General features: G+C 50.1%; 3 protein-coding genes and 1 long non-coding RNA gene across 10 annotated transcripts in view; 3 read left to right on the top strand and 1 right to left on the bottom strand.

The window, feature by feature from the left end:
- dzank1 (double zinc ribbon and ankyrin repeat domains 1) overlaps positions 1-5,117 on the bottom strand; it is a 13,458-nt gene extending 8,341 nt beyond the window's left edge. For 4 of the 6 annotated variants that reach the window (XM_026169558.2, XM_026169560.2, XM_026169561.2 and 1 more), the window contains exons 1-2: positions 4,029-4,329; positions 22-142 (exon numbers count right to left, since the gene is read on the bottom strand). In XM_026169558.2, coding sequence (XP_026025343.2) covers positions 22-130 — 109 coding nt within the window. In that variant the 5' untranslated portion in view covers positions 131-142; positions 4,029-4,329. Of the gene's footprint in view, positions 1-21; positions 293-4,028; positions 4,330-4,994 lie in introns of those variants that run through there. The other 2 variants (XM_026169563.2, XM_026169559.2) reach the window with 2 other exon arrangements.
- On the top strand, positions 1,799-3,158 carry LOC145429171 (uncharacterized). The gene is made up of 2 exons (XR_013909386.1): positions 1,799-1,850; positions 2,163-3,158. It is a non-coding gene; the product is annotated as an uncharacterized LOC145429171 (long non-coding RNA).
- On the top strand, positions 4,463-7,842 carry polr3f (polymerase (RNA) III (DNA directed) polypeptide F). The gene is made up of 9 exons (XM_026169609.2): positions 4,463-4,645; positions 5,021-5,138; positions 5,245-5,312; positions 5,397-5,464; positions 5,536-5,648; positions 5,999-6,142; positions 6,293-6,400; positions 6,760-6,951; positions 7,025-7,842. The coding sequence occupies exons 1-9, from the start codon at positions 4,584-4,586 to the stop codon at positions 7,100-7,102; spliced, it is 951 nt and encodes a 316-aa protein (XP_026025394.1). The 5' UTR covers positions 4,463-4,583; the 3' UTR covers positions 7,103-7,842.
- Positions 7,843-7,995: 153 nt separating this feature from the next.
- The window catches only part of LOC113023486 (spectrin beta chain, non-erythrocytic 1-like), a 31,875-nt gene continuing 18,163 nt past the window's right edge, over positions 7,996-21,707 (top strand). The window contains exons 1-10 of one of the 2 annotated variants that reach the window (XM_026169513.2): positions 7,996-9,047; positions 13,415-13,640; positions 17,272-17,423; positions 19,546-19,719; positions 19,836-19,927; positions 20,008-20,088; positions 20,165-20,280; positions 20,352-20,464; positions 20,547-20,734; positions 20,813-20,930. In XM_026169513.2, the coding sequence (XP_026025298.1) occupies positions 13,487-13,640; positions 17,272-17,423; positions 19,546-19,719; positions 19,836-19,927; positions 20,008-20,088; positions 20,165-20,280; positions 20,352-20,464; positions 20,547-20,734; positions 20,813-20,930 (1,188 nt within the window). In that variant the 5' untranslated portion in view covers positions 7,996-9,047; positions 13,415-13,486. Of the gene's footprint in view, positions 9,048-13,414; positions 13,641-14,346; positions 15,730-17,271; positions 17,424-19,545; positions 19,720-19,835; positions 19,928-20,007; positions 20,089-20,164; positions 20,281-20,351; positions 20,465-20,546; positions 20,735-20,812; positions 20,931-21,707 lie in introns of those variants that run through there. The other variant, XM_026169516.2, reaches the window with a different exon arrangement.

Raw genomic sequence — 21,707 nt, 5'->3', positions numbered from 1 at the left:
AGCAGACGGTTGGTGTTCTACCTGACTGGATGGACACAGGTGTGCTCGTGTCGATGTGGTTCTTGGCTCGATGAGTCTGCAGGTGGATGATGGGAATGATGAGCGGAGCTGACACTGCCCCTGCTGCCATGACAACAACCGTCTGCCAACCAATCAGTTAGTCAATAAATCAGTTGTTCGGTTCCCTTTCAGACAGTAAGACGTCCTCGCCGGCTTTGTCCCAACATAGTTTCACTCATTCATGTTTTTACTCAGTTACTTCTGCTGAGTAGCCTCATACTGTCTCATGCATCTGTAAAATACATGGATGGAGCTGAATCTGTGTCCCAGCACAGAGAACAAACCAAAGAACCGACCGCCTGCTGCACAGAGCAGAGAACCTCATATCATAACAACAGGGGCGATAATGAACCCTCTGTACACAGAAGCCGGGCGACCAACACGCAGCACGCGTTGGTCGCTCTAGCATCGGTCCATGAAACGAGGCAGGAGCCTGATGGATACGAACGAGCGGTGTCCGACAGGAGGGCGGGGATGTCGACGTGCACCTGGGCCGCATAGGTGGTGGCTCATGTTCCTGTAGCTTTATTCTGTAGTACAGAATTCACCTGCTTGCTGCTACTACTGCACATTCACCTAATGTATAAACTATATATATATAATGTTCTTCCTCTCCCGCCCCCCCATTTTTGCACATGTCGAGGAGCGTGTCAGGTTACATTTCACCGTGTGTTATACTTCTATAACTATGCATGTGACAAATAAAGAGCTTTGAACCTGTACGGCGGTTTGCAAACACCTCCGTCAGATTTCAGGCTCTGCAGTTCTCAGCAGCTTAGTGCGGCCACATCAAACCGCTTTGGAGTGATTCCCCCACTGAACAGTCCTGATCCAGAACCTTTACTTGGAAGAACAAAGCCAGTGCTGACCCACTGCCAGGCGCTACAGCCTTTCCTGGAGGCTGGTCGCCATCCTCTGAGCTAGACCCAGCAGATGCTTGCCCGACTCTTTGTGTTGTTTGTTAAAATGATCTACCATTGATAAAAAGAGTGTAAAGTTCTAGCTGATCCACCACATTAATTTCATTTTCACATGTCGTGTAGCTTTCTGGATGTTATCCTCATTGGGCTACATACTTATTTATCATACAGACTATACAACACTGAAAATCTAAAATCACATATTTTAAGTAACCGAGATGTTTCATTATTTGGTGTAAAGCCAATTAAACAGACTATGTATATATCCACGTGTATGCTTACTGCATTTGATGTATTTAACCAAATTTAATACATATTACAGAATGAAACACCTGTGGAAAGAAACGGCTTTGATTTTGCCACCTCATCTTGTGATGTAGCATAACTTAAGCAGCAAGGAAGGTGATAAGTAAATAGCATTAGCAGACAACTGAAGTTCTTTTTAAGCATACTTTATTGCTAGCATCTCCCTTTTACCATAAAACAATCAATCAGGCATGCAAAAATCCCACTGGCTTTATACAAGACTTTGCCCACACCTGACCTTGTTCGTCCCTACCATTGAACAAAATAGGTCAAACCAAATAATACAATTCTAAACAAAGAACAGGAATAAAGTCATGCATGAAACTGACAAACTCATTTACTCAACTAAATGGTTTGTAAAGTAAAACACTGCATACAATATAACTCAAAAGGCTACTTTAAAGAAAACAAACAATACTATACAAAATGAAAAACCCTCCATTTGGTTACACCCAGTGATCCAATCATTGACCTCATGACCCTATATAAACAGGAAGTAGTGGGCGGCCCTTCCCACACACCCGTCTCACATACAGGACCTGAATGCACAACATGGACACCATGGTAAGTATAACCAAAGAAACATAATTTACTAGACATGTGCCTGTAAACAGAAGAGAATTCAGATGATCTGATGGTTAGTAGTGTTTGCTTTAAAACACATGCATGGATGTAAAGAATGTAACTACTGCTACCACAAACAAAACCCGGGATATTGTGTGTTAAGAGAAGTTACACCAGCAATGTCTAAATTAAAGCATTATGGCTGACTGTAAAATAACAGAACACAGAATAACAATATACGCAAGTGACAAATGGCAAATGAATTCTGTCCTAGCCACTTTGTCACACATCTGATTTCCATGCCACCCTAAGAACATCTCTTTAGATGCGCCCCTGCTCCCGGTGACCGTCTGTCTTCTCATCTGTCGTCTCCAAACATCACAGCGGGTCTCACAGCCTTCTACATCAGGCCAGACACTCGTCTCCACCACCCGTGACCCAGTGGGACATGCAAGTTACTGGTGTGAGTCCTCTGAGAGGACTGAGGTGTTAACATCTCAGGTTTCTGGGAGGGTTTCCTGTTTTCCTGAAGGTTTACCTGAACAAAGCCTGTGATTGGTCCCCGTGTCTTTACCGTCTCTTTGTTAGTTTGACTGAAGCTGCTCTTACTTTCAAGACTTCAAGACTTCAAGGTTCTTTATTTGTCACATGCATAGTTATACAAGTATAACACACAGTGAAATGTAGCCTGACACTAGGGTTGCCAACTCCCTGAAAAATAAATAAGGGACACCTCGTGGCCAGGGCCGGGCGACCCAGTTGTCTTCACCCTTCCCAGTGTGGTGAATTTTCTAGCTCTTTTTTTGTGTGTGAAATTATTTTTTTAACCATTTGACTTGAATTTGATTTAAGTAGATGTGTATTCTTTGTGATATGAACACATGTGAAACAAATGATCATTTAGCCATTTATTTTTAGCTCAAAATGACAACATTAACACAGTAAAACAGGTCTCTTTCTTAAACAGAAGCCTGTCATGCTTAACTTTTGAGAATATAAGTAAATCTTTCTTTAAAAGAACTCTATCCTGCTTAACTTAAAATAATAGAAAACAATAGAAAGAAAAATATTCTTGTAACAGTGCACATTTAGTGCATTTAGTACAATCGGCTTCAGCTGAGGTATTATTTCAGCTTTTCTAATGCTAATCAGCTGCTCCTGTTTGTAAACCCGCTTGTTCCCATGATTACGCATCATAACTCATCATCATTATTCATCTATGTATTACTTTTATGTATTAGTCATCTATTTGTTGTAATCATCTATCCTTGCAGTTGTTTATTACACAAAATAAATTATATTATCACACTTCTGGCCACATAGCGCTGATATTCACTGCACATGCCCATATTAACTTTTTCCAGCCAGGTGTTTTCCTTTTCCCATTCTTCCCTTTCTCTGAGGGGAACAAACATTGCTGCTCTAATGCTGGGCTCACACTGTGCGGTTTTTGGCCCATTTTGAGCCGATTTTTGAGTGATCGGACCGATTTTGGCCTTCATCGTGCGTCGTGTAGTATACGTGGGGTAACGAGAAGTGATTAACACCTCACGACCAGCTCCCGATCATCAATCGCTCGTGAGGGTCTCACCACAGCCGCTCACACTGCTCGCGCGCAAACACGTAAACGTTGGTGAAAAAGACGGAGCAGCACAGCTGTGCAGCGTGTGATCTGGACACAAGCGATGGAGGCACAACTTGTAGAACTTTGGCTCATCCGAGCCTTTTCGATGTGGCATCACAAAATTATCACGACCACAACAACCGTGAAAACAGTTGGATTTACATGCTGCTCAATCACAGCTGCCTGATCATGTTTTTCATTAGCAATTTAGCAAAGTTGATGGTGGTGGTGGTGTGTCTGTGTGAGTGTAAGACGGAGAGAGAGAGCGACAGATTTTCTGTTATAACCTTCATGTTATGGAGGCACAGTTTCCGTATTTTAAGGGACGGTTGGCAACCCTACCTGACACGCTCCTCGACATGTGCAAAAATTGGGGGGGTGTAGAGGAAGAACATTATATATATCTACATATAGTATATACACTGGGTGAATGTGCAGTAGTAGCAAGCAGGTGGTTTGTTCTGAGCCTTTGAATGGGGCCGGTTCTGGTTCGATGAACTGCGTATGGCCGGGACACGCCGGTAAATAAAAACAAACAGAGACAGTGTTCTTACCTGGATGAAGGCCCAGGTGATCACCGGGACTGCTGCCGAGTTTACCGGAGTGTCACCATAGCAACGGGCTCTGTCCGCGGGGACGCTTGTTTTAAACGCCTAAACGACAGAGGTGGGCGGTGCTGCCAGTTGTAGTTGTAGTACCCGCCCACCAGTTAGAAACGTACCCTTTAAAGTTTACATTGGTGAAAAATGACCAGTCATATATTTCTATATGTGATATATTTTATAAATCACCGGGACAAGCTGCTGTACGTCATCGTCACAGGAACAGAGGCCGCCGGCCTAATACTGAAAAAGACCAGTCAAATAAATTTATTTAAATAAAATTAAGCAAAGAAAGAAATACTGTGACACAGTCAGGCCGGGTATCTATGCTTAAACACAAACAAAAGATCGGGATCTGACCGCGGTGTGTTTTTTAATCAGGCGGATTTCAGGACGCTTCCGGTCGCTTGGGACACGGAAGGACCCCAGCGTGTGCTCGCAGTCAGTCACAATATTAGCTCACAGGCTAACTTAGTAACAGCCCCGCGCAGGTAGGAAGCGCTGGAGATGGCTGAGGTGAAGGTGAAGAAGGAGACGAACCTGTCGGACCCCGTGGAGGTCGAGAACAGGTGAGGGGAGGAGCGGGGCCGGCGGGCCGCTCTGTCCGCGCACCGGACTCCGGACGAATACTGTCGCAATTATCGCCTGTACGGTTCTGCTCGCGCACACAGCGCCTGCGTGCAGGTCATGAACGCGCGTTCACACTGCCCCGCACTGCTGGTCACTTCGGCGTTAATCAGAGTCATCAGCTGGCGTCGCACGACCAACATCTGGACATGTTCTGGTCTTTAATGGCGCCTCTGAGCTAAAGTTTGTGCCTGCTGCTCTTCATGTGCAGCCTGAGCAGCCGAGACAGCAGGCGCAGAAAACGATTAAAACTCAGAGTTTAAACAGAAACAGGTTTACTGTGATTTTTACCTGGTGTGTGCGTGCGTGTGTTTCAGGATCAAAGAGCTGTGTCAGCAGTTCCCTCAAGGTATCACGGACCAGGTGATTCAGAACGACATGCCTCACCTGGAGCCACAGCAGAGAGCCATGGCCATCAACAAGCTGCTCTCATTGGTCAGTCTGATGATTTCACTCACCTCCAGAGCGTGAGGAGAATGGCGCTCTTTTTCACTCTGTGTGCTGAGCGGGCAGCAGGTTGATGAGGTGGTGTTTGTTTCAGGGTCAGCTGGACCTGCTGAGGAACAGTGCAGGTCTCCTGTACAGACTGAAGGACTCACAGAGCACCAGGTAAACACACACACAGGTGTAGGAGTGTACTTCCTGTCAGGTGATTGCTGGTGTCTGAGCTGCTTCCTGTCTGTTCTGTCTCAGTAAAATGAAGGGCTCAGACAACCAGGAGAAGCTGGTCTATCAGATCATTGAGGACGCAGGAAACAAAGGTAACTGAGTACTTCCTGTCCCCGTTTGGCTCGCTGCCGTGGCGCGCCGTGACGTCTGCATCTCTCTGCAGGAATCTGGAGCCGAGACATCCGCTTCAAGAGCAACCTGCCTCTGACCGAGATCAACAAGATCCTGAAGAACCTGGAGAGCAAGAAGCTCATCAAAGCTGTGAAGTCTGTGGCCGTGAGTCCGTCACGATCAATAATGGCTGTATCAGCCTTATCGCTGATCAATAATCAATAACATTAGCTGCTGAAAGAGTAAACGTTTATTTAAATATGTGCAGAAAAATCAGCTTAAAATGTGGAAAAATTAAAAAAACTTTAAATTCTAATTGTATATATTTTACAGATGTTTACAACAAACATCTGTAAAATATGTAAATCAGCAAAAATCTGGAAACTATAAAACAGTTTGGAAATAAACACATATAAGTAAATAAAAATTAAAGACGCGACGTCTCCGTGCGTTTCCTGTAAACAAACGCTGACTTGACGATGTCATACTTCCTCTCCGCTGGCGTGTTTGTGCAGGCGTCGAAGAAGAAGGTGTACATGTTGTACAACCTGCAGCCCGACCGCTCTGTGACGGGCGGCGCCTGGTACAGCGACCAGGACTTTGAGTCCGAGTTCGTGGAGGTTCTCAACCAGCAGTGCTTCAAGTTCCTGCAGAGCAAGGTACAATAAACTTTATTTCATTGTCCAAACGGCGCCCAGCAGGAGGAGGCAGAGCGGCGCTCTGAGGCGGGAATAGGGCGGGCGGCCTTCTTTCCTGTCTCAGAGCTGTATGAACCGTCATGTGACCCTCGTTGTGTTTCCTGCGTCGAGGCGGAAGCGGCGCGGGACAACAAGCAGAGTCCGATGGTTCAGAGGAACAGCTCCTTCGCCACGTCGCACGAAGTCTGGAAGTACATCTGCGAGCTGGGCATCAGCAAGGTGACGTCACACCTCAGACGCACCAATCACAGCACAGCGTTAACCTGCAGACAGCTACACACACACACACACATTAGAAACACATTAGAAGCAGCTGGGTGCAGATGCTCAGGCAGGTGAGCGTTACCTGAGGAGGCGGGAGCGTAGACTTTATACCTCATCCTGCGTGTAAACAGTCCCCTGGACTCAGGCTAATGACCCGGGTCCAGGTGTTTAAGGCGGGGTTTAGTTGATCTTTGGCCAATCTGCTTTCCTGGTCAGGTGAATGAAAGCGACCATGAGACGAGGTGAAAGGGCGGGGTCGACAGCACGGACCTATTTATCTGTGCGTGTGAATCTGGTCTGCGTGCTTTCCTCAGGTGGACCTGTCTATGGACGACATTGAGACCATCCTGAACACGCTCATCTACGACGGGAAGGTGGAGATGACCGTGATCGCCGCCAAGGAGGGCACGGTGGGCAGCGTGGACGGGCAGATGAAGCTGTACCGTGGCGTGAACACCATCATCCAGCCCACCGGCCTTGTCAAGACGCCCTGTGGACTCTGCCCGGTAACGCGCTCCGTCCAAATGTACCCAGGGCCGCTCTCAGGGCACCCGAACTCATCCCGTCTCCTCTCCGCAGGTGTTCGACGACTGCCACGAGGGCGGAGAGATCTCGCCATCCAACTGCATCTACATGAGCGAGTGGTTGGACTTCTGACGCCACGCGTTTCTCTGTGACGGAAGCTTCACTTCCTGTTCGTCACAGACGTGAAGAAGCTGGCGGCCTTAGTTCCTGTGACAATGGCGTGCAGCAGTGTGTCCCGGTTCTGGTTCTGGAGGCGCAATGTTTGTTTTCTGGAGCTGTTTCTGTTTGACATCGTTAATCTTTGAGGTCGTCTTATTGGTCCCGTCATGGTCACATGGTCTCAGATGTTTTGGTATAATGCCGCTCCCACCTGCAAACGCTCTGTAGTACAACCGCATTTTTGTGTGTGTGTGTGTGTGTGTGTGTGTGTGTGTGTGTGAGAGAGAGCTCCAGTGTCCTGATTATAAAATGATTTAGAAGGAAAATAATTTTTCTTTGTTGGAACCAGTTTTTGACCACCAGGTGGTGCTGTGGTTGCTATGCAGTGAGGCAAACACCTGCAGCCAATCAGAGCCGTTTCTGGTTGTTTGAGCTGAAGGGAACATGTGGACGTTTCCACCTTCATGTTTAAAGTTTTGGCCCTGGCTGCTGGTTTCAGGGACGAGGCGGGGGGAACGGCCCTGAGCGCGGGCTGTCAGGCCGCGGTCTCTGGGAGGGAGAGCAGCGGTCACATTGGCCTGGACCTCCTCAGTTCTGGTTCTGAAGAGCACCAGAGGACTCTGATGAGGCGCTCTGACATTCAATCTGTTCTGTGATTATTTTGGTCCACGAGTGTCGTGATTTGGTGTATGAATAAAGTGGGTGGAGACTTAGCCGTGTGGCGTTTACTGTCTGTCTCTGCGTGGTTTTCTTTGAATCTCTGAGGAGGTCACGGAGCTCCTCTCAGCCTGTGGGAGCGCTAATGGGCCTCACGGTGAATCGATGTGGAGACGGTCAGCACTCAGATTATCTCTCTTATTGTCTGATGCACTCTGTGTGTTTGTCCAATCGCAGCCCACCATGTTTTCCATTAGATGCCATTAAGCTCCATCAGGCCGTAATGGGCTCGGCGCTGAGTGTCAGCACGGATCACGTTACACAACATGTTTCATATCTGATATATTCATAGCTCAGCGAGAGACGCTGTGAAGGAGTCCAAATACTGCATTACCCATGAGCCTCAGCTGCCAGTAACTGTCACAGACCGTGTTATTCACATAATGTCATTAAAATGCTCCAGAAGGCTCCAGCAGGACAAACGTGAACCAGAGGTGCAGTTCAGGTGATGGTGCACCTGTCAGTCACAGAGGCCACGCCCCTAACATTGCAAACAGGTGCATGGTTGCATGATTTGGTACAGCTGTGAAGGTAGAAATTCTTTGCATCAGCCGTAAATGTGCCGTTAACATGGGAGTCTATGAGGACTGACTCACTGCTGCCTCTGCTGCACACTAGAGGAACTGCAGGCTTGGAGGGTTCTGTTTCATTCATTCATTTATTATAAACTACAAAGTTTAATGTGTGCAACGTGAATACATACAGAGATTTATTAGAGCACGTGCCATAAAAACTGTAAAACACGGATATTTAACAGGATGTGTCATCGTTTATTTAGCAAATGTTTTTATCCTCATTAAAACTCATGTTTGTGTTCGGGACTCGTGTCAGAAAGTAATGTGGCCTCTTAATCAGTAATAACAACAATAATAGTAACAATAACAATATTAGTAATAATAATAAATAACAGTAATAACAACAATAATAGTAACTGTCTGTGGAATAAAGAGGCTCCGACTCGGATCAACTGAAGCTGCTGCTGCTCTCTGCGGCCTGCAGGGGGCGCTCTGCAGGCGGACCCGAAGCCCAGAATCAGACCCGAACCCTCTGAGCGGGGGGAGGGGGCAGTGCGGATTCTTTCCCGTCATCCCCTGCGGCAGCAGCAGGAGCAGCAGCCCCCGCCACCTCCTCTGTGCTCTCCGGTCTGCAGACTCTTCCTCACCTCCGCTGAAGTTTGGAGTGTCGCTCCGACCCTGAGCAGGTAAGCAGCGTCCTGGTCTCTACTGTCTCTATTGTGTCTCTACTGTGGCTGTGATTGAAGAGAGGCGCTCCGGAGCCTCGGCTCCTCCATAACTTCGCTCCGCGTTGGCGGGGAGCGGCTCCGGGATCCCTCCCGGAGGCTCTGGAGCCGCTCCCCGCCGACGCGCGGCCCGCGCCGCGGTGCTCCTCCGCCCGCGTGTCCGCGGCTCGTCCCCGCCAGCAGCCATTAGTAAGGATGGATGAGAATAACGGTGCGCCATGAGAGGAGACAAACAGGCGTGGCCGCGGAGGAGGAGGAGGTGAGGAGTGTATGCGTCCCGGACAATAACAGCTCCTTTCAGCGGGAGCTCAGCGGGGCCGAGCCCGCCGAGAGCCGCCGCTCCGACCGGAGAAAGTGCTGGAAAACAGCGGCGGGAGGCCCAGAAACCGGACACAGCTCCTCAGAGTTCCCGTCAGGTTCCGCTCAGCGTGACCGGTTCTGCTCTCTCTCTCACACACACACACACACACACACACACACACACACACACACACACACAGAGGACATGTAAATAAAACACAACGTTTCCCAAACCTTCACAGAACGTCCTTCAACCCAAACCGGAACATGAAAGATCATCTGAGGGCTCATATGGGAACACTTGGGTTCTCATCCCAGCGTTCCCAAACCGTTTGTCAGGGTCACAGTTCCCTTATAGGTATGTCCATGAAATGTTCCCTAAAGGTTCTCCTCTAACAGGAAGCCAGTGAACCAGCAGCTTTTGGTTGTGTGAACGTTTTGGGAATGTTTTTCTGACGTTAGGAGCATCCCAACACTGCAGAGCTGGGATCCAGCATCCCATGAATTTGTTTGGGACATGTTCTTTAAGGTCCCTGCGTGGTTGGAGTTACCTCCACGTTCCCTGAAAGCTCTTCCATAACGGAAAATGTCCTGGTTTAGAAATTAGAGCCGTCTGTGTTTATGTGAACAAACTCGTTTAGAACGACAGGAGCAACCCCCGGTGTTCCCGTAACGCTTCGCTTCCTTTCCCTGAATGTTGCCTGAGTGTTCTAATGGCTGCCTGTCTAATGAGACAGGAAGTGATGGATGGCATTCTCGGGGTTCTGGTTTAAATATTTACGTGGTTTGTTTTCTGCTGATCGATCAGCTGATCGTTCAGGGAATGTTCTTCAAACGTAAACAGAACCTTGGGTGAGGCGTTCCTGGCCCGGTTTGCTAACCTCCGTAAAGGTTCTGGTTAGTTCACTGATAACACTGCAGCAATGCTCCTTAGAGGTTCCTGGAACTTCAGTTCTCTGGTGGTTCTGTTCTGCCCCCACAAACCAAAGAACCGGTTGGGCCTGGTTCTGGTTCTGCACAGTGAAGACTTCACTGCCCGATGAAGCTCTGTGGAGACTTCCGGCCTGTTTGTTGTTCACTCTCGCCGTAGAAAGCCCGGTGTGTTGGACACAGAGTCTGATGGATGTTTGTGTGCGCCTGCTGAGAGCGCCGAGCTGTTTCCTGTTGCCGGGCGGGGTCGGCGCTCCAGGAAATGAGGCTGTTTGTGTGCTGAGTAAATCCAATAACTCCTCCCTGCTCGTGCGCAGCGGCGAGCTCGCTTACAAACACACCTGCAGACGCCAGTGAGGTGAAGCGTGGCCTCCTCAGTGTTCTGTGATCACTTTGACTTCAGCTCGCCGCGGCCTCGTGCATCACCCGGTGATCTGCGTCAGACCTGAGCGGGTGAGGGATTCCTCCTCTTCCATCTCCTCAGCACTGAGGAGACGCAGGAAGCTTACGTATAAAATCAGTTTTAATAAATGACGACTGATCACAAATACACGCGCTGTCACGGCTGATCGGCGTGGCTGAATCAAGTTTTTGGGCTCTGCGGCACCTGCGAGGCCCACTGGGGGCAGCACTGAGTCGGAGGCTCGGTTTGGAGACTCTTCTGTGGTTTTCGGTCGTCGCTCCTCTGTCGTCATGTCATCGTACTAAAAAAACAGAGGAGGAGGAGCTAAAATGTGGAGACGTTCTTGACACTTTCTTGGGCAGAGCAGCGTCGTGGCGTGAGCCAGCTGCTGCCTCAGACTGGTGACACACACCTGTTGCTCCCATGGAGGGCCCCACGGGGCAGAGGGATAGATGTGGTGTGTCCACAGCTGTGCCTGTCAGGAATGCTGCGAGGGTGTGTGTTTTTATTCTCAGCTGCTTCTTCTTCTGTGCCTGTTTGTTTAACGGCAGCTGTGTTTCTTCTTCTCTGGTCTTTAACATATGACTCTTTGTCCTCGACCTCGCCGTGTGGGATGATTATTGACGCTACGGATGCAGAGCTGTCCCTGACCTCCGACCTCTGCGCTCAGACTCTCAGGCTGGGCTGTTTCAGGAAATTGGGTCCATTAGCGTCCCTCGGGACTTCCTCTGAGTGCTGTAATGGCTGCTGCCGCCGCTAAGGCCTATAACTCTGATTCCATTTGCTCCAGTCAGCTGACTCAGGCAGCCAATGGGAGCAGGGCACACACAGACTCATTACATTACCCACAATCCTCTGCTGCTGAGTGTTTAGTGTTTGACTACATAAAGGGCGCATTCTGAAACTTTCTCTGGAAGGTTCCTCACTGAGAGACGTGACCATGATCGGAGCGGTTCCACATCCCCAAACACCAAGGAAAGGAGCTTCAGTGCTTCCTTTAGAGTAGGACACACGAAGCATCCTTGAGGAAAGGAGAGGAGATAACACCGTCCCACAATTCACAGCGACAGGCCATCCGACTGTCCATGAAAACTGTCGACGTAATAACCGAGGCCGAGCAGCTGATGTTCATCCATAAGCTGCTGATGTGTTTATAGTGTTACAGTGTAACCTGTGTGTGACAGAGTTTGAAGCGACGTTTAAAATTCTCTCCTGGGAGTGAAGCAAACACGTGCATAAGGCCCAAAGTGCTGCTGTTCACAGCTGTCAGCACAGACTCTGTTTGTCTCTGTGAGGCAGTAAATCGGACCCAAATGTTCCTCCGGCTTTAAAATTCCCGCCTCTGTGGTGCAGGATGTTTACACAGGCTGTTCTCGTTCATATGACCTCCACCAAACAACAGAACACGCTGAGACAGAGGACGATGCACGTTTGTAGTTTCAACACGGCGGACATCCTCACACCGTCAAGGAGAGAGAGTGTGAGGTCGTTCCACTTCTCTTTTCCTAAGTCCTCAGCAGGAGGTGAGGAAAGGAGACAGGAGGTACCTTTGGAACACACCCTGTTTGAATGATTCAGTTACAACCAGCTGATGTCGGGTGGTGGTTTGTTTACAGGCGGGGCTTCTTCAGCTCACCGAGCAGACGAGGGCTGGGTTACAGCTCCCCCGGTGGCCGAGCCGGGAGAACAGCAGCACATTCCCCGACCCGCTGGGAGGGTGTGACGTGTTTCGGAGCGCAACACAAAAACGATTTGAGCCGATTGCAGCAGGAAACAGATGATTTTAGCCCCGAAGAAGAACAGTGAAAGCTACACATGAAAAGTAACAGAAGCAGGAAGAGGTGTGTGTGTGTGCGTGTGTGCGTGTGTGTGCGTCTGTGTGTCTGTGTGCGTGCGTGCGCGTCTGTGTGTGTTTGTGTGTGCGTGTGTGTGTGCGTGTCTGTGTGCGTGCGTGTGCGTCTGTGTGTGTGTGTGTGTGTGTGTCTGTGTGCGTGCGTGCGCGTCTGTGTGTGTGTGTGTGTGCGTGTGTGTGTGCGTGTGTGCGCGTCTGTGTGTGTGTGTGTGTGTGCGTCTGTGTGTGTGTGCGCGCGTCTGTGTGTGTGTGTGTGTGTGTGTGTGCATCTGTGTGTGTGTGAGTGTGTGTGTGTGTGTGAGTGCGTCTGTGTGTGTGAGTGTGTGTATGTGCGTGTGTGTGTGAGTGCGCGTCTGTGTGTGTGTGTGAGTGTGTGTGAGTGTGTGTGTGTGTGTGTGTGTGTGTGCGCGTCTGTGTGTGCGCGTCTGTGTGTGTGTGTGTGTGAGTGTGTGTGTGTGTGTGAGTGCGTCTGTGTGTGTGAGTGTGTGTATGTGCGTGTGTGTGTGAGTGTGTGTGTGTGTGTGTGTGTGTGTGTGTGTGTGTATGTGCGTGTGTGTGAGTGTGTGTGTGTGTGTGTGTGCGCGTCTGTGTGTGCGCGTCTGTGTGTGTGCGCGTCTGTGTGTGTGTGTGTGTGTGAGTGTGTGTATGTGCGTGTGTGTGTGTGAGTGTGTCTGTGTGTGTGTGAGTGTGTGTGTGTGTGTGTGTGTGTGTCTGTGCGTGTGTGTGTGCGTGTGTGTCAGGGCGAGGAAAGCTCAGGCAAACTCCTGTTTTTAGGTCAAAGGTCGCTCGCTGAGACGCAGGTTGTGACCTCTCTGTGACCCACATTTCCTGTCTGCTCCGCAGGTTTCAGCCAGAAGCCGTCGATGTGGACGTGTCCCCGCTGATATCGAGGCGCGTCAGAGGTGAACGGTCAAGATGACGACGGTGGCCGCCGAGTACGACCGCATGGAGCTGCAGCAGCAGTACAGCGGCAGCAACGACACGGTGAACAACCGCTGGGACGACGACTGGGACAACGAGAACAGCTCGGCCCGCCTCTTCGAACGCTCCCGCATCAAAGCGCTCGCAGGTAGGAGCCCGGCCGCCATCGGCACGCCTCACAGCTCAGCAGGAAGGAAGTGATGCAGCGCTTCTGGTGAACAGACGGTCTGTGGAGGCTGAAATCTGTTAGAGATTATGGATGATCGATACGTAGAGCTGATTTACAAGAAACTGTTTCATATGAATCAGAACGTTTATTAATGTTGTTATCCACCACCGCTGACGGCTTACCTGCACAGACCTGCGCAGGTAAGCTGTGTTTCTGTTGATGTGCTGCTGTGACTCAAAGCATCCTGTGGAACATGTCAAAGAAACATACCTGAGCAACCACGAGAGCACACCTGACATGTGCTGAGTGTGGTGGCTCGGGCGCACCGCGGTCAGCAGTGTCGCCTCACAGCGTGGAGGTGGTGGGTTTGAACCTCATGGTCCTTGCTGGGTTTGAGTAATGAGTCACGAGCCCGGCCTGTCACATGACTGTGTTTACATGCAGGCTGGAGGAGGAGTCTTGTTTTCAGACAAAAGTCCTTTTTACTTCTGTCTTCAGGTATTTTATTGTGAAAGGACACCTGGCGCCCTGCTGATGTCATATCTCGGCTTGCTTCACTGTGAGCTCTTCATCAGCTGAGATGCTCGCAGGTTCATTTCCTGCAGGACTCTGCACTCCAGGTGACTGAGTGATGTCAGCAGGCGCTAAATCTGATTGGCTCTCAGGCTCTGTTGGTGAAATGCACTTTGGGAGTCGTAGTCACAGCTTTGGATTCTGTTTGGAGCAGCACTGGTCCTCAAAAAGATAGACATGCAGGGATGTGTGTGTGTGCACAGGATGTTTGTTCCTCACTTCCTGTCCTTTGTTCAGGAATGTGAAGAAACAATGAGGGGAAACACCCCCACCTCCTCGGCCCCCACCCCTTCACACCCTAATGACATCATGCTGAGGCTGCACCGTCATTGGCCAACACATTCCAACACACTGTAAAAAGTCTGAGCTGAAACTGGAGTCAAACTGGGAGCCATCAGCTGAGCTGCTGGGACAGCTGGGAGTGTCTGAAATCTGGAAATGAAAAGTAGAAACTTTATTTTCAGTTTTTACTCTCAGGCTGTCGCCATGGTTACACAGCTGTCAGTGTGTAACTAGATGTGTGCAGGTGCTGGCTGGTCTTCATCTGTTCTCACGTCATCATGTGACGCCTCTCAGGTATCAGTGCATTCTTCTTCTCACAGGACGCACAGGTGCAGCGTGCAGCTGGAAAGGTCTGTGGGAAGTCCACTCCCACTGCCAGGAGCTGATTGGTTGGTCAGCAGCTATGAGCTCCTCCATTAAAGCAGATGTTTGTACCTCTGATGTGTTTGGGTCACCTGCAGCGCCCCCTGCTGTTTGCTGTCTGCAGGTGAAGCAGCCTTTGATCTTTTAGTGAATCCGTGTGACATTCAAGTGTTCAGCTGAAGCTGGGAAATTATAGATATCCACTTTTTACAGTGTGTTTGGATAGGGAGCGTCTGTGTGTGTGTGTGTGTGTGTGGAGGGAAACAGGACAATCAGTCAGATCATTGAGCAGGAAAGAAGAATGAGCGGCGTGTAGCTGCAGCGAGGGCAGGGCAGACACACACACGCAGTCCCTGTCGCTCACCGTCCTGTGGCCGTCACGGCGACCTCTGGACTCTCATTACTGCACCTCTCGCAGACACGAGGGCGTTTTCCCTCTCGCTCCGATCGCACTTCAAAGGAAGTTTTTGCTGTTGTTTTGAGCCGTGGCTGTTTTTTCTCGGGGTTTTAGTGAAGTTTCACACTCTCGCCGTCCTCACGTTCAGGATCAGCTGACAGTCTGCGTTCTCTGGTTCGGTTTGTGGACTCGAGCCTGTGTTCAGCTTTTTAAAACTGCGGTGATGAGGGCAGGTGTTCCTGTCTGTCAGTAAAAACCAAAAACCTGATTTTGGGCTCTGAAACTTCTGAAACGACGGCTGAAGCGATGACTTCGCTCTCGGTGGGCTGACGTGCAGCGGAGCTCGTGGTTTATGATCGGCGTTGCTAAAATCGGCCTCTTAGTCCTCAACCGTGATGGAGGAGCAGCAGCTCAGCTACAACGTGCTGGAGGGTCGCTTCAAACAGCTACAAGGTAAGGAGGAGGAGCCGAGGGTCAGAGGTCGTGGCGGCAGAGGGCGTGGGTTCGGTTTCATGTAACTGGTCAGGGTGGTGGTTCCCAGTTGGGAGGCTGGGACCCTTCAGCGGGTCCTTGAAGGAACTGGATTGGGCACAGGTCTTGGATGTTCTTACCTGCAGACTCGCCGTGCAGCTCGGACCTCGCTGCGCGTCCATGTCTTTCCTGTGTGTATGCGGATCTTTTGCGGTCTTATTGGCTGCTGCACAAACGTGTCAGTATGAGTTCCTGTGTGGCGTGGAATCGCTTCAGCATGTAAATCTCACGGATGTTAAGCAGTTTCTGTCACATGGTGTTGCTCTGCTGCTGCCACTAGGAGGCGCTGGGATGTTTACGCAGTGTTGGTGTGCAGATCTCTCCGCGCCAGGACCCGGACTGGACAGAGCGCATTTGGGCTATAAGTACTTCCTGTGAACTGCCTTCACGGAAACGCCGTGCTGCACGAACACTGTTTAGGAAACATGCTGCAGGGGGCGCCGTGGAGCCAGGCTGGCAGGCCGTAGGTGTTGATGCATAAACTTTATTTGTGTGGAACAATAAACGGAGCCATCACCCAGTCGCTTCGGTGCTCGGGTTCTAAAGCTCCGCCCACAGAGCTCATCACTGCTGTTTTAAAGCGGCATGATTACAGGCGCACCTGGGTGTCTGTGGGCGTGTTGGGCGACCTTCGACCTGCTCCTGGTTAAAGTTTAAGCGCTCACTTTTACTGCTGGGCTCAGTGACATCATCACAGGCTGTCACACCTGCCCGGAGCACAGGTGCACAGGGTTCAGTCCAACTTCCTGGTGTTTCCATGGAAATGTAAGCAGCAGAGCAATGAATAATTCTGCTGGTAACACAAATAATAAAACACTTCCAGAAGAGTTTAGCAAAGACACAAGCACGAGCGTGGCACAGTAAACAGAGGCCCACCTGGTCTCACCTGGTGTCAGTGGTAACCAGTTTAGGCCTGCTGGCTGAAACCAGTCATGACGCTGAACCAAACACTGCGGTTGGCTAGTGGCGCCGTTGCTATCAGCAGCGCAGCGTCTCCACAGAGACAGCGTCAGGTCTGCAGGTCCAACAGCAGCGTCGGAGCCGCAGCATCGCCGGCGTAACCAAACAGGAAACAGGCGGGACAACAGGAGTTTTACTTTGAAGGTTTGAGCTGAGTCCACTTCCATCCTCGTGAAGCCCCACCTGTTAGAGGCGATCAGCAGCTCTCAGTTCTGCTCACGTGTTTGCCTGAATCAGCCTGTTTTAGCTCCTCCCCCTTTTGGACAGCCGTCTGTGTGGTGTCGCTGCTTTATTATAATCATTACAGCTGTTGCTGTTTCCTGTCTGTGTGTTTAGAGCAGGTCGCTGCATCGGTGTTCACATGCACCGAACATACAAATACAAACAGCAGGTGGGCGGGGCTTATGTGCCTGATAAGAGTGTGAAAACTCTGATCAGGTGCCCAGACTGAAACGTGTGTGTGTGTGTGTGTGTGTGTGTGTGTGTGTGTGTGTGTGTGCACAGATGAGCGGGAGGCGGTGCAGAAGAAGACCTTCACTAAGTGGGTGAACTCTCACCTATCCAGAGTCTCCTGCAGGATCACCGACCTGTACATGGACCTGAGAGATGGACGCATGCTCATCAAACTGCTCGAGGTCCTCTCCGGGGAGAGACTGGTAACACACACACACACACACACACACACACACACACACACACACACATAAACAGTCCTTGCACTAAAATCAACACCAGAAGAAGAAACCCGGCCTTCACTGATCTGATCAACTGGAACTTCCTGTCCAGGCCGTCAGGATGTCTGATAGAGCGCCCCTGCTCAGCCTGTGGCTGCGAACAGTACTGCAGCTCCTGTAGAGCGAGATGAGGGAGGAGAGACACTTCTATGGGCTTAAATTGTGGCCATAAACGTTTTGTACTTGTAAATCAAATGCGTGTTTGTGAACTAAACTGAAGTTTTGTAGCCTTGTAAAAATAAATTTGTTAGAAAGATTTATGTTTGTGCATCTACAGATCAGTAGATGCGCTCAGGTTCCCTGGATGTGGGAGAGTTTCAACTTACACGTACAAATTTTGACCCGATTTTTCTTCCTGTCAGCTGATTGGCCAATGTCACCTCAATCACAAATTTAACAATCCAATCAGAGCACAGATGGGTTTGGCTGTTGGAGGGGTGCTTTACGGAGCTGCAGGTCCTGAAAGAATAAATGCCTTTTACATACCAGCCCAGTGTTTTCCTTCATCACCATGAAAACAGTCTGTGTGTGTCCGAGTTCAGTGATTTTGTGTCACAGGTCTACGTGCTTAGACAGAGACCTCCAGAACCTTTCTCTGTGGACCCTGGGGGGGCAGTGTTGTGGACATGACACAGTCTTCACTAGTGGGGATACTTACAAAGCTTTCTGGTTATGAATTAGCATACATGTTTTTATTGAACATTTGAAGAAACAGCAAAAAAAACAGAAACTCTTGTAGAGGACATAAAGTCAGAGATAGAAACGACAGGTGCATCTAGTGCAGGTAGAGCTGCTGCACACAGAGCTCAGCAGCCAGCAACAAATCCTGGATCCTTGGCTTTTAGTTAGCAGTTAGCATTAGCAGCACATCCTGCGTCTGATGTGAAAGGACCTTCATGCTGCGCACTGTGACGCACAGCAATGGTCCCGGGTCAGCCCTGACTTTGTGTTAAACTAATCCTAAAGTAATAATGGTGTTTCTAACCACTGATATAGCACAACTTTATCCTTTCAACAGCTGCTCAAAGTTAGGGGACCTAGCTGCTATCGGATATTTATATAGAGATCCTCCAGCTTCAAACTGTATCACCCTTCAAGGACCTGCAGCTCCGTAAAGCACCCCTCCAACAGCCAAACCCATCTGTTCTCTGATTGGATTGTTAATCAATCAACCAATCAGCTGACAGGAAGAAAAATCGGGTCAAAATTCGTACATGTAAGTTGAAACTCTCCCACATTCAGGGAACCTGAGCGCAGAGTTTACACGTAGTGTTTTCCTCTGTAAGCAGACCTTCACAGAAACATTTGTAACTCGCGTAAATATTTTTTAAAACACAAAGTCTCATCTGTAGATGCACAAACATAAAATTTTCTAACAAATTTATTTTTACAAGGTTACAAAACTTCAGTTCACAAATACGCATTTGATTTACAAGTACAAAACATTTATGACCACAATTTAAGCCCATATGCTTCTGTGTGCTCCGCCCCTTTTGCCCAGATATTTCCAGAGGACGTTTCCTGTGTGTCAGACGATGTCATGTGATGTCACAGCGGTCGGTCATGTGACATAAGTTTCTGGATGAGCTTCCCGAGATTTTTAAAGCGATGCTTTATTTGACGTGCGATCAGAGTAAGTCCACATTCGTGCTCCTGATGACCTCCTGGAGGGTACAGCAGCTCACAGGAAGTGACCTCAGAGTTCAAGCAGGTGTGCCTGACTTCCTGTTTTCCCTCTGAAACATTAACCTGTTTCCGTTTGAGACGGTGGACTTGTTGGCCTCAAGGAAGGCTGTGGTCCAGCTGCTGCGCTTCCTCCCACTTCCTGTAGGCCAGGAACGCCTCGCCGTCCTCCCGGGCCAGGAAGACAAGACGGTGTCTCCACTTCCTGTTATTTTGGAGACGTCAGTGGGAACCAGACACATATCCTTGCTTCAGTGTGTGATTATTGCAGCTTTTATTGTGAAAGTCTGCCCTCACAGGATGTTCATGATTTTGGATCTACACCTGTAGATCACCTGACTCTCTGCTCCTCCGCCTCCAGCCAAAGCCAACCAAAGGGCGGATGCGGATCCACTGTCTGGAGAACGTGGACAAGGCGCTGCAGTTCCTGAAGGAGCAGCGGGTTCACCTGGAGAACATGGGCTCCCACGACATCGTGGACGGAAACCATCGGCTCACGCTGGGCCTCATCTGGACCATCATACTCCGCTTCCAGGTAAGCACGCGTCACAGGTGTGACCTGTTAGAGCACAGACTCAGGAGATTCCTGCAGGGCCACAGGTAAAAATGGCAGACAGGTGGAGGTGTTACTGTTCTTCCTCTTGCCCTCAGATTCAGGACATCAGCGTGGAGACGGAAGACAACAAAGAGAAGCGATCGGCCAAAGACGCCCTGCTGCTGTGGTGTCAGATGAAGACCGCGGGGTGAGGCTCACCTGCAGCACCTGCGTAGTGTCAGTGAGGCCGAGCTCAGGTTAACCTCTGCTTCCTGTCTTCTTCCTCAGGTATCCCAACGTCAACATCCACAACTTCAGCACGAGCTGGAGGGACGGCATGGCCTTCAACGCGCTCATCCACAAACACAGGTAACCCCGTCTTCCAGGTGTGACGATGCGGAGACTCGTCCCTGTGAATAAAGTTTTGTGTTTCTCGTGTTTTCAGGCCTGATTTGATCGATTTTGACAAACTGAAGAAATCCAACGCTCACTACAACCTGCAGAACGCCTTCAACCTGGCGGAGCATCACCTGGGCCTCACCAAGCTGTTGGACCCCGAGGGTAGGGACCGCACGTTTACCTGAGCAGTTCACCTGAACAGTTTGTATTTGAATCTTCTGTTTGTGCTGCAGACATCAGCGTGGACCATCCCGACGAGAAGTCCGTCATCACCTACGTGGTGACCTATTACCACTATTTCTCCAAGATGAAGGCTCTGAAGGTGGAGGGCAAACGTATCGGGAAGGTGAGTCGGCACGACTGAAACTCTCTTTCAGAGGTCACGAACTCCGCTGGCGGCGCCTCATTGTCTTGGTTTTTGCTTCCAGGTTTTGGACAACGCCATCGAGACGGAGAAGATGATCGAGAAATACGAGTCCCTGGCCTCAGACCTGCTGGAGTGGATTGAACAGACCATCATCATCCTCAACAACAGGAAGTTCGCCAACTCTCTGGCAGGAGTCCAGCAGCAGCTACAAGCCTTCAACACCTACCGCACCGTGGAGAAGCCCCCCAAGTAAGAGCGCTGCGCCTCGCCTTCGCTCTGCCTCCAGTAACGCTACCTGAGCTCTCACCTGGTCTCTGTCCCCATCAGGTTCACAGAGAAGGGGAACCTGGAGGTCCTTCTCTTCACCATCCAGAGCAAGATGAGGGCAAACAACCAGAAGGTGTACATGCCCCGCGAGGGGAAGCTCATCTCTGACATCAACAAGGTGGGAGCCGCTCCGAAGCCGTTTACCTGTCGGTCAGAGCCCGTCCCGCCGCTCGCCCAGCAGAACGCAGACTCAATATGTTTCGTCTCCTGTGAACCCGAGTTACACACAGCGTTTGCAGCTGTGCAGCCGAATCCCAGCAGGGCTGTCGTCCTGCTGCTCGCGTCGGGCGCATGTAGTCGGTTTGTCTTCCCCAAATGATCGAGAGTGACGGCCGAGAGTTTTATCAGTACACGAGTTAACCTGATCACAGGAGGAACTCACTCTCTGATCATGTTAGCTGAAAACTGTGCGTCTGGTGTCCGGAGCATTGAAATAAGAGCCTTCGTCTGACACCTGCAGAGTTCCTTCATGGTGCAGAGCAACATGACAGGAAGACGCCAGAGTCGTTCATAAGAACCAGAACGTGCAGTTTGTGAAGGCAGAAGGACCCGTGCACGAAACGTTTCTAGCAGTTTGTTAGAAAAACAGCTGTGAGCGTTTCTGCTGGTCGGGTCCAGGTGACTCAGTCCTGACCTCGCTCTGCACGTTTGTATCTCGCTTGGAGCCGGCGGTGCTGAGGCCGGGCTCGAGTCTTCTCCCGGGCTCGAACCGTGGAGCCGCTTCGGTTACGTGAAATGTGCTTTTGTTACAGATACACGACGTTTCTAAGACGGCGTGGACTTGTGTACAGACGGATGTTTGCTGCGATGTTAAACTCTGTGTTTCCGTTAACCCTTTAAGACCTACCATAGAACCAAGTCCGCCAGAGCTTATATTATATTTTTACATGCTGTG

Source organism: Astatotilapia calliptera, chromosome 6, assembly GCF_964374335.1.
Source record: "Astatotilapia calliptera chromosome 6, fAstCal68.1, whole genome shotgun sequence".
In the NCBI taxonomy this organism is placed as follows: Eukaryota; Metazoa; Chordata; class Actinopteri; order Cichliformes; family Cichlidae; genus Astatotilapia; species Astatotilapia calliptera.
The sequence above is the reverse complement of the archived record's forward strand: the minus strand, read 5'-3'. Positions and strand labels throughout refer to the sequence as shown.